General features: G+C 39.2%; 1 protein-coding gene across 1 annotated transcript in view; it reads left to right on the forward strand.

Annotated features, from left to right (window-relative positions):
* Positions 1–7,689, forward strand: part of nsun3 (NOP2/Sun RNA methyltransferase 3) — a 143,293-nt gene extending 135,604 nt beyond the window's left edge. The window contains exon 6 of the mRNA XM_039744989.1: positions 7,426–7,689. Coding sequence (XP_039600923.1) covers positions 7,426–7,495 — 70 coding nt within the window. The 3' untranslated portion in view covers positions 7,496–7,689. The remainder of the gene's footprint in view (positions 1–7,425) is intronic.
* The last annotated feature ends 4,988 nt before the right edge of the window (positions 7,690–12,677 follow it).

Consider the following 12,677-nt stretch of genomic DNA (forward strand, 5'->3'; position numbering starts at 1 on the left):
CATATTCTGTTGATCATGCAGGGTGAGTTGATATTATGAGGTGCACATGGGCCGTGAATCATGTTGGATTTAACTATTTTGTGTAGGGCAGAGTCAGCCTGTGGATCAGAAATTTCCGCACTGATGAGTTGATCGATGAGAGCTGGTTTAATTCTATCCTTTAGCCATGTGTGCATGGGGGAATACCTCGCTTTTGCCACTCTATGGTGTACATGTAGCAATTTGTAGAGCCGAAAATGTTACTCTTCGTGAGCAAGTCTATCATTTTGCGAATCTTGAGATGAAATACACGACTGATAAGGTCGTGGCGATCGTGAGGTTTTTGACGTGGAAGGAGAATTTCAGTGATCTCAGGCCATTTAGGATTGCAAGTAAATGTGATGAATAAGTCAGGGCAGCCATAACGACGTACATATGTCATTGCGTCTTGTGTACGCTTGTGCATATAGCGCGGTTCTCCAGTGAAGGAAGATGGTAATATCACAGCTTGACCAAGTTCTGTTAAATCAGTGTCGTTTTTGTCAATAGCATCTTTTAAGTGAATGTAATTTTCAGCCCGTAGTTTTTTTTTATTTAGTCTGATATAATTTAGTCTTTCGGATTCAATTTATGCGTACATATCAACTAAAAACTGATTTAATAAACTTCGGAAGAAAAGTATATTATTATCATGATGTTGTCTGATCATAAGCCGGTATGAATAGAAGTTTGCTGCAGAGACGGTTTTGTTCATAAGTAACTTACTGGCAGCATGAACTTGAGGTATAGACACAGAATAGCCGTCTTCACCATAGCAGAGCAAGAGAGGATATTGAAGTGCATCATAGGATCTGTGGGTTTCCTTAAGTTGTTGCAGTTTATTGTCTCTGGTTTTCAAGACAATATCTCTATTGTTGAACGTTTGCCCAACGATGACAACACCAACTTGATGAACTGTGGGTTTATTAAATCTGCCTTTGTGTGTATGTAATGTTTTTTTGTCTGCGTGAATGACAACTTTGAAGTCTTTGTCATCATCTGAAATACTGTCCATTGTGGAGTGGAAGTCCTGGATGTAAATGTTACAGTCATGGAGCATTTTTTGTAATTGTTTGACCACGGGCATGTTAAGTCCAGAAAAATTAGCGCAGCGGATTTGTGTTTCCTTTTCATCATCCCCGACGAATAAATTTGCAAAAATTTGTGTTCCTCACTTGGCATAGGTAAAAGACTGCCAATCAATTGATACACTTGTCCCTGAACTTTAAATGAAGGCATTAAATTTCCCTCAACGATTTGGTTAGCACCAAATGATGTCATTTGAAATGCTCTGTTGTACTTTCGAAAGTTGTTCAAGAAATGCTCACTTTGAGGATGTTCCCCATTTAACAGGCCCTCAAAAAGGTCAGGAAGCTTACATAAAGGAGTGAGAGAGACTTTACCACCATTACAGCACAAACCAGGAGACTCGCATTTCCACTTCTTTGCTTGACAATTGTCACAGTGAACATCCATGGATCCAATGTGTACTGTTTTGTCAGACTCATAATGTATGTTTGGGTCGTATGCAAATCCACAATTGGCTTTTTTGAGCCAAACCTGTTGTTTTCGTATGAGCCACTTTTCATTATTGGGATCGTATCTAGAAACAGAAGCTCTATTAACTTGTGGATTTGCCTCTGAGTATTTAGCGACAGCGTCCCTATTAACTTGTGGATGTGCTTGCGAGTATTTAGCGACAGCGTCCCTATGATCTTGTGGATGAGCTTGCGAGTAATTAGCGACAGCGTCCCTGTGAACTTGTGGATGAGCTTGCGAGTATTTAGCGACAGCGTCCCTATTAACTTCTGTATGTGCTTGCGAGTATTTGGTGACAGCGTCCCTATTAACTTGTGGATTTTTCTGCGAGTATTTGGCGGCAGCTGCACGAAGTTGATTCTGTCTAGCTGCATCAGAAAATCTACCACGACGTCTGATACGCCTCCTTTTTACTGTGTTCTCACAGCTTGGATTGCTGCTGTCATAATCAGCTGGATTTGTGTTGAACTGACATTCGGTATGTGTCAATCGATGTAAGCATACAACCGACTTCATCAATAACTTTGCATCCAGCTTTTGAGAGTTGAAATATTCATAAACATCAAAGTGTCCACTACTCAAATTGTGACCTGTGAATCTAAGATTTTTAAGAGGCATTGACAGTTCTCCAAAGGTGTAAAATATTTGCCCATTTCGGCACACTTGAAAGTGACAACCAAACAATTCAGCGGCAGCCATCAACTCACATGCAGAACCATAGGTGAAGGGCTTAAGCATTTCAGTCTTATAGTGCTCCTGTGTACTATAATTATCTCCTGTACCATCATCAGTCCACACTTTGAACCTCTCCCAGTCATTTAATACATAAGACACAATGTCCTTGTGGATATCAAAAGTGAACCTGATATATCCGTGCAATATGTAACACAGAGAATGGAAAAGGCAGGCGCCATCTCCGGGCATAGACACCACTCTGTAAGTGATAGTTCTTTGATTGATGGTGATCACCTCGATAGACATTTTAATAGGGGTACAGTTGGAAGAATAAAGGGAATGGGTACTTGATTAGTAAAAAAAGTATAAAATACCTACACAATAACTATAACAATCGTAATAAACAAATAATAAAACAGTGGAGAACCCGTGGATTAAATAAAAAGGCTGCTTAGTTGGCGAAGCAAGGAAAAACGACAGAGAAGCTGTGTAAAGGCTGCTTCACAAAAAAACAGCGGAGTGGCTCATATGGACAGGCAGTCAGCCAAAGAAGGGAATCAATAAATAACTATAATCGTAATAAAAGAATAAAAAAATAGTGGAGAACCAGCGGATTACAGTAAATAAGGAAATGGGTACTTGAACTGTAAACTAAGTCTAAAATAGCTGCACAATTACTATAACAATCGTAATAAATGAACAATAAAACAGTAGAGAACCGCGAAGCAAGGAAAATAAAACAGCGGAGAACCTGTGTAAAGGCTGCCTCACAAAAAAACAGCGGAGCACCTTATATGGGCAGACAGTCAGCCAAAGAAGGGAATCAATAAATAACTATAATCGTAATAAAGCAACAAAAAATAGCGGAGAGCCCGTGGATTAAATAAAGGAAATGGGTATCTGAACAGTAAACTAAGTCTAAAATAGCTACACAATAACTATAACAATCGTAATAAACGAACAATAAAACAGTAGAGAACCGCAAAGCAAGGAGAAAGGACGGACTTACATGGCGTTCGTTTATAACACAGCGAAGAAGCTGTGTAAAGGCTGCTTCACAAAAAAACTGCGGAGCGCCTTATATGGGCAGGCAGTCGGGCAAAGAAAGGGAATCAAATAACTATAATCGTAATAAACGAACAAAACAACAGCAGAAAAGCTGCGGATTAAATAAAGGAAATGGGTACCTGAACAGTAAACTAAGTGTAAAATACCTACACAATAACTATAACAATCGTAACAAATGAACAATAAAACAGAAGAGAACCCGTGGAATAAATAAAACCTACACAATAACTATAACAATTGTAATAAATGAACAATAAAACAGCGGAAAACCCGTGGATTAAATAAAAAGGCTGCTTCGTTGGCGAAGCAAGGAAAAAGGACTTTCTTATATGTCGTTCGTTTATAAAACAGTGCAGAAGCTGTGAGAAGGCTGCTTCCTTAGCGAAGCAAGGAAAGGAATGAACACACCACAGCAAAGAACGGCCTTATATGGGCAGGCAGTCAATTACATGGGAGGCGTGCTGAGTTGCGCAGCAGCCTTACTTATGAATATGCTAAGCACAGTCCTTCACCCGTGAATATTTACCTTATATGGGCAGGCACTCAATTACGTGGGAGGCGTGATGATACAAGACGCAAGACGCAACCGCCTCACATGGCGACTGAGCTGCCTGCTATGGCCCTTATACAGTATACGAAAGTAGGTTCCAGTTATGACCGTTACGCGTAGAATTTCGAAATGAAACCTGCCCAACTTTTGTAAGGAAGCTGTAAGGAATGAGCCTGCCAAATTTCAGCCTTCCAACCACACGGGAATTTGAAGAATTAGTGATGAGTGAGTGAGTCAGTGAGGCCTTTGCCTTTTATTAGTATAGATGATGGCCCAGGACTCTTCTTTATTTACTTTTAGTATTTTACACAACATCAACAATTGACACCATCAGTTTTAGGGTAATGAATGTTGTTGCTGAGCCAGGAATAAACCTACCTTTGATGTTCTTTCTAATCTTAGTGGAAGGTGTGTCACTGGAAAGGTGAACGGACTGGTCTAATGTAGTTGGAATCTCTACTCTTTCCATATACCTTTGTCTTTATTTGTGTTCATCTGATTGTGACCTTCACAATTCAAGGGTGCTAGAATCAGAATCTGAGTGCCTGCAAATCCCCTATATGTCATGGAAGCCATGGACTAATTTCACCATCAAGTTGAACTGAATGCTTGATCAGAGCTTTATAAATCTCACTGACCATAGCAGACATATGTGTGTGTATAATTTTATGTAGCTGTACTTAGTATTAAACTTCTGAAAGTCATGGTATATGGTACTGTGCCTCTTTAAAACATAACATTTTCAAATATTGCTGAATTACACAATATACTGAATATATTTAATTTAAACTGAATATTTTCATTGCAAAGTCACATGCTGAATAGCAATAATTTTTAATGACAAAATTAATTAAAACTGAAACATAATGCATGCATTTTCCAGGTACCTTCAGGTTTGCAGTGACCTCTGCCTGTTTAACATTTAAGTCACTGTCGCATTTTACAGATATAACACTCCAGTGACTTTAGGAAGCACTGGTCAGAGAGTGTGATGGTCTGGGGTTGTTTTGCTGCTTCAGGACTTGGAAGGCTGAATCTCAGGAAAAAATATGAAAATCATTTTAAGAAAGTATTGAAATATTTAGGCTGAAAATATGATACAAAAATACATACAGTATATTGTGTACATATTGTTGAAACTCAATTTCTGAAAAGGATACCTTAAAGTATTAAATCCCTGAATTCTCCAAGAAATGAAAACTGGACAGAGTTTGTTCTTTAGACTGAGAATAATAATTCTTTACATTTATAGCCTATAGCTCTTTTCTCACTACTCAGAGTGTTTTGTATAGTTAGTGGGGAGCCACATCAACCACCACTTACAGTATGTGCAGCAACCACCAGGATAATGAGATTTCAGCCATCCTGTGCCAGTACTTTCAGCACACACTAGCATTGAGGAAGTGGGGGTGTTAGAGAAATTTAGCCAATTAGAGACATGAGACAATTAGGTGGCCAGAATTACTATACCATGGTGACCAGTTTAGCCAGGACATTAGGATACACCCTACACTTTATGAAGGATGCCCACAGATCTTTAATAATGACAGAGAGTCTGGGATTTGGTTTTTCCATCTGAAGGATGACAAAAGTTTTACAGCACAGTTTCCGCATCACTACACTGGGAGATTAGGATCCACATTCAGACCACAGGGTAAGTACCCACTGCTGGCCTTGCTAACACCTCTTCCAGCGACAACCCAAGGTTTTCCTTGTTGGTGTCCCATCTAAGTACTGGTCGGACCCAAACATGCTTAGGTTCAGGTGGATTACCTTTTCTGAAGTCCATGTGATATGACCGCTGGCTGACAGAATAGCCATATGTGGTTGAGATGCCCTTAGAAAGTTATAATATCAAGCATGGCCTCCAAAATAATTTATAAGAATTTGATATACCATGACTATTTCCAAGGCAAATGCATTTTTTTTGCCAAATATACTTCAATTAGAAAGCCAAATTCAAGATAGAGCACAATGGTGGTGGGATTCACTGGCTGGGTCCTTCTGCTTGCAGAGGATTTTCCACAGAGGTTTCAAAAAATCATTTCTGCACAAGGCCATTTGTCATGTCTTACTGCGTTACACGAATCCTAAAGGCTACTCTGTAACTGGAGAAAAGAATTCTGTACAAATAACATTTTAGCCCTTTACTTTACAGTCTTCCTGGTCTTTTCTGCTCTCTTGGATTTTCTTTCTTCTTACACTATTGTATACTGTGAATGATTTTGGAAATTAGGAATATGAATCAATTTTTAAAGCTGCTTAGATTGAACAGCAATCCTGTTCCCTGCTGAACAGCGATCAGTTAAATGATGCCCACCTTTCTGTACTGAATCATTGCTTAACATTAATCTGGCAGTGAATTTGGCAGTTCATTTAATGTGAAAGGTAATGAAAATACTGGCTTTATGATTTGTGTCTGACAGAATTGAAGAATGACATTTAATTGTTGTGCTTAAAGAGTATTACTATGGAAAACACTGGAGCTATTCGGTCCGTTAAATGTAATGGTATCTCAGACTGTTGTAGTCTCTTTGGCCTCCATAAGTGATCTGTTTTCCGCCCCTTTTATATACTTTTTGAGTGTCAAGTCATGGTAAGCCATGCCTTTGATCTTTCATGGCTGTGCTGATTTCACTGAAAATCCAGTAATCCAGCTCTCCTTTTTCAATATGTCCAATATACTGTATCATATTTCTGGTTGCTCATTGCAAAAAAGATTTAATACAAGTTATAACACTCATAAGTATTCATACCCTTTGCTATGAAACTCCAGATTGTGGTGAGGTGTATTCTGTTTGCTTTAATTGTCTTTAAGAAGTGTCCAAAACTTGATTGAACTCCACCTGTGGCAGACTTAATGGACTGGACATTGTTTAAAAAGGCACAGATCTGTGTATATAAGGTCTCATAATTCACACTTAATGTCAGGACAAAAACCAGACCGTGAAGTTTAAGGAAGCCTCTGTAGACCTTTGCAATAATAATTAAGGTTAGGTTAAGGCCAGGGTGTAAAATCTTTTTAAAAGCTTTGAGTGTTTCCAGGAGTACAGTGGCCTCAATAACTGCGAAATGGAAGAAGTTTGAAACCGCCAGGACTTTTCATAGAGTTAGCTGTTCATCCAAAATGAGCAACTGGGAAAGAAGGACCCTCGTCAGGAAGGTGATCAAGAACCCAATGATCACTTAAACACAGCTTGAGAAGGTCTCTGCTGAGATGGGAGAACCTTAATGGCATTTAAAGGACTCTGAGAACATAAGACAAATGATTCTCTGGTCTGATGAATTTGAAAAGCTGTACTCTGTGCAGAACTCTGAACACTATGTTTGCCGAAGAGCAGGCAGTGCTCATCTCCTACCGAATACCATCTATATGGTGAAGCATGATGGTGATAGTGTAGCACCTGGAAGCACTGCACCTCTAAAGACACAATTCACACGCACTGCATTGTAGAAGGAGGCAGGGTGACGAGGGGATAGGCAGCAGTTGTATAGTTTAAGCACGTTCAATAAACATTCAGTAGTTTTTGCCTACATTAAGAAAATGTTGTCTGGAGTGTTTTCTTTCCTTGCAGGGCACTACAACAGCACCATGCTATGGAGGTGCTTCTCAACAGCAGGGAAAGGAATAATGGTCAGAACTGAGGGAAGGATGAGTGCAACCAAATACAGAGAGGTTCTTGAAGAATATCTTCTTTAGAGTGTACACAACCTTTATACTGGGGTGACAGTTCATCTTTCAGCACAAAAATGACATGAAGTATACACCCAAAACAATGCTGGAGTGGCTTCAGAGCAAGTCTCTGACTGTCCTTAAGTGGCCCAGTCAATGCCCAGACTTAAACCCCATAGAACATCTGTGGAAAGACCTGAAGATGACAGTTTGGAGACACTTCCCATCCAGTTTAACAGAGCTTGACAGACACTGTCAGAAAGAATGGGATAAGCTTCCTAAATCCAGGTGTGCACAGCTTGTAGACTTGACCGAGAAGATTCTAAGCTGTTAGTTGCTGCTTGCTAAAGAGACTTCTAAAAAGTACTGAATTAAGGGTCTGAATACTTACATGAATGAGAGATTTCAGTTTTTTGTTCTTAATAAATTTGCAAATCTTTCTAAAACATTTGTTCACTTTGTCATTATGGGTTATTGAGGGTAGGCTGATGGGGGGGGGAAAGCACAAATTCAAGTTATGCAGAAAGTGAAGGGGTCTTGATACTTTCTGAATCCACTGTGTGTTTTACATCATTTGTATACAGAACTTTATCATCATCAGAGGTGCATTGCTACTGTAGCCTCCCATTCATTCACACTTATTCTAAATTTTAACCTGCTTAAGGTCTGCCAGGACTAAGCTTACCAGCTTTTGTAGCAGCACTGGCTATAAGATTAATTAATTAGCACGTTTTCCTTCAAGTCTCTTGAACTCCACTGTTTTTTTCTCCGTATAAATATTCTCTTTGATGAATAAATCTAAACAATAATTAGTTTGAAAGCTGTTGGGTAATGATAATTTGTGTTCTCAGTTTAGGTTGTTTTTAGATTTTGTTTGTATGAGCTTCAAAATTCAATGCAACAGTCATTGTTATGGAAACAAACTTTTGAGAAAGAAAAGCTTCATAAAAAAGCATATAGCCTGTGATAAAAGGATTTATGAAGCTGTATCCTTCAAGTAGCATTGCAAATGTGGGTTATATGTAAACATTTTCTATAAAAAAAATACAAACTATATTGTTAACACATTTATTCGAAATGAACACATTAGTTTTGTATTTAAAACCATTAATGTGAAGAATGCAAAACTAAACAGTTTAAAGTACAGTGATTAGTAAGCCACAAATCTCATCTAAAAAAAATTCTACTAAGAATTGAAAGAAAGCTTCAAATGCCTGTAACACTGTAATGGCAAAGGTCAGTCAGTCATCAGTCATTCTCCAACCTCCTATATCCTAACACAGGGTCAAGGAGGTCTGCTGGAGCCAATCCCAGCCAACACAGGGTGCAAGGCAGGAAACAAACCCTGGGTAGGGTGGCAGCCCACTGCAGGGCGCGCACACACACCCACACACCAAGTACACAATAGGGACAATTTAAGATCGCCAATGCACCTAACCTGCATGTCTTTGTACTGTTTGAGGAAACCGGAGTGCCCGGAGGAAACCCACACAGATACGGGGAAAACATGCAAACTCCACGCAGGGAGGACTTGGCAAGCGAACCCGGGTCTTCTAATTGCGAGGCAGCAGCGCTACCCACTGTGCCACCCACTGGAAAAGGTGAGTTGAGAAAATAAATCAAAGAATGATCATGTTGTGAAACAATACAGCTACAAAATTTCACTTAAAGAAGTTCTCATCACATCTATTAATATCATAAAAGAAAAGGTTACTTTGTTACTTTTGCAAGGTATGAGGCACCAATTAGTTTTACCATAACGGTGATGTCTGCTCCTATGCCATTGTACTTGTTGCTCTATTCAGAATATCCATGAATTAGTTTCCTTTTGTTTTTAGCAAAGCTCTTAAGAAAGTTTTTTTTTTTAATTTACATTTATTATTAAAAAGAATGAAAAAGGTAGGGAAATGTTTAGTTTTTTCTTACTGGTCACTGTTAAAATGTTTATGGTCCTTTGGGTTGCATGAAGCAGAAAACGAAGGGAAATGGCACTGTCATTGTGTGTCTAACAATATGTAGAAGAGAGATATTTTGAGTTTTTCAAGCACCTATATACTTTATTTCTTAAACTCACTTTGTTGATACTGAAGGACACATGACACAATCTTATCAAATAAAAAAGAAAGCCACTCAGCATCTCATCTTGGTTTTCCAAAAAATGCTCTTCTGAAATAACCTAAGCCAGTGGCTGCACTTAAAGATTGTTTTCACTTATGAACAATCATGAAAAGTTCTATGTACAAGATTGGAAAGGACCAAATATTTGTATTTGGTATTGTATTCCAAGCACTGACAGTATGTCTTCACCCAGAAGACACTATTTATAGGAAAATCTTGTGGCCTGAGTAGAATTAAGTGGACATTTTTGGCCTGAATACTAAATGTATTGCATGGCATAAATCAAACACTCCACCCCAGCCAAGGCACACCATTCCCAACATCAACTTTATTTGTGATAGGATTATGTCATCAAAATGCTTTTTAGCTACAAGAGCTGGCAGCCTTGTGTGAGAAATATTGGAAGAAAAAGTTGTATTCTTCTGCCAGAAAACTGAAATTTAGCAAGAAATTTGCTCTTCATCAGGACAATGATCCAAAATGCACAGTTGAGAATACTGCAGTGAATTAAAATGAGGAAAATAAATATTCTAAAGTGGCACAACTCTGAGAAATGATTCAGAATGCTGCATCACAATGTTGGACAGTAAAAAGCAGCTATACCTGTGTGTGTGTACAATATGAAGTTCTACTCCTAGCTGAACATACCTGAAACACCTCTGCGGAGGGGCATCCAGGAGACATCCTAACCACCTCAACTGGCTCCTTTTGATGTTGGGGGAGCAGCAGCTCTACTTTGAGCTCGTCCCACATGTCTACGATCCGTACCTTATGTCAGGGGTCCCCAATCACAATCCTGGAGGGCTGCAGTGGCTGAAGGTTTTCATTCCAACTAGTTTCCTAAATAGAAAGCAGTCCATGCTGATAATGAAACTTGGTGTTGAACTGTTAATGTTAATGCTTGCATTCATTCAAGAGCAATTTAATTACACTGTAAAGTTAGCCTCTGTGAGAACATTATCCAAGTGTTTTGTGGACCAGAATAGATTTAAACTTAATTGTCCTTCCAATTCCCCTCTCATTCATTTCTAAACACTTTTTATCACAGACTAGGCTGACCCGCCTTTTAAGGTGACCGACTTTTAAGTTGACCACTTCTTAAGGCAATTCAATATGTAGATCAATTTGATATTTTATACAAACTCATTAATTTGGTTGAGGTCGCCCTTTTGAAGCTCCCTGATATTTACTATGCGGTGAGGCATTTGTACTCCATCAACATTAATTATTTCCAGAGACATAATTTTGTCTATTTTTCCAGCGCATCGCGCACAAAAGCAAGGGAACGATGGGAGCACCAGAACTCTGCTCACATCATGTTGCTTCGTACCGCAAGCTGCAAGTAGTAAGTCTGTGATAAGCGGAATACCGATACGCTTTCCACTCACGGACGGAAGGACAATCCCGACCGCTTTTATATAGTAAGAAAGAAGAAGAAGATATTGCACAGTCTGGAGTAGAAAATCATCTTTTACCTGGAAAAACGAAACTACAAATCCCATCGTGCATTGCAAAATGGGCGGGGCGTGTGTGAAACTCCGCGCCTGCGTAGCACTCACGGGATGGAAGGACAATCCCGACCGCTTTTATATAGAAGGATACTTTATGATAAGCACATTAGCTGAAGAGCTTCTGGTTTATTGGTTATCTGCACCTCATTATTAACTAAAATCTGATTAAGAAAACGGGCAACAATTAAAACTTAAATGCAGCTGCTAAAATCTAAAATGGGCAACTAAGGGTTCTGAATGGCAACAGGCAAGAGAACTAAAATTAAGCCCAAAAAATGTATGTAGTAAATAAAAAGTTCTAATTAAGAAATTGGTTAAAGTGAAAACCTGCAGCCATAGCAGTCCTCCAGGACCGTGATTGAGGACCCCTGCCCTATGATATGATAACATATTTGGAATGAAAATAGAAAAAGAATGAAATTAACAAACAGCTCAAGGCTGCAAATCATTTAGATAATATCTACAGAAATGGAAAATCTGCAACAATAGAATGACATGACATGGCAAAATAAAAACTATAACAAGTGATAAAATGCAATGATTTCTGTTATTGTCAAGGATTGTCTTGTAATTAAGAAACTTGATGGAAACAAAATCTGTGGTCACTGTGGGCCTCCAGGAGCAAAGATAGATAGAAACCTGGGTTCGCTTCCCGGGTCCTCCCTGCGTGGAGTTTGCATGTTCTCCCCGTGTCTGCGTGGGTTTCCTCCGGGCGCTCCGGTTTCCATCCACAGTCCAAAGACATGCTGGTTAGGTGGATTGGCGATTCTAAATTGGCCCTAGTGTGTGCTTGGTGTTTGTGTGTGTCCTGCGGTGGGTTGGCACCCTGCCCGGGATTGGTTCCTGCCTTGTGCCCTGTGTTGGCTGGGATTGGCTCCAGCAGATATTCGTGACCCTGTGTTCGGATTCAGCGGGTTGGAAAATGGATAGATAGATAGATAGATAGATAGATACTTTATTAATCCCAAGGGGAAATTTACATACTCCAGCGTTAACGTTTACCTCCCCCGGGTGGAATTGAAGAGTGAAACCTGAGCATTCTTGCAGTAAAGGATTTCAGAAGTGACTCAGTAAGTTAGTCACACTTAGCAGATTATTGGAATTTGTGTGTTGTTGTCTTGCATGTGACCTTTTTAAAAGAGTGACATAACACCATGTATCAAAAACATTTTGGAATACAATTTTAGCCAAGGAGAAGGAATATCTGTAACAGTAAGAATATCACTGGGTACCACAGATTGTGAGAATGCAGCCTGCTAGTGTTAGACGTGGCACACACAATAGAATAATGTTTAGTTCAATATCAGTTCTATGAACCGAATAGTGTTTCTTTTAACATACACTTCCATCCTATGAAATATATTAGCCACAGAGTCATTCACCTTTTAATTGAGTTACAGAAATTCACAAAGTTCATAACATCATGCTCCAGAGGTTTGAAAGTGAGGTGTTATGAAGAGGCCAGACCCCATGATCATGTAGCCAATAGGTAAATAATTCACCAGTACATGATCCCACACATTTT

This window comes from Polypterus senegalus, chromosome 2, assembly GCF_016835505.1.
Source record: "Polypterus senegalus isolate Bchr_013 chromosome 2, ASM1683550v1, whole genome shotgun sequence".
NCBI lineage: Eukaryota > Metazoa > Chordata > Cladistia > Polypteriformes > Polypteridae > Polypterus > Polypterus senegalus.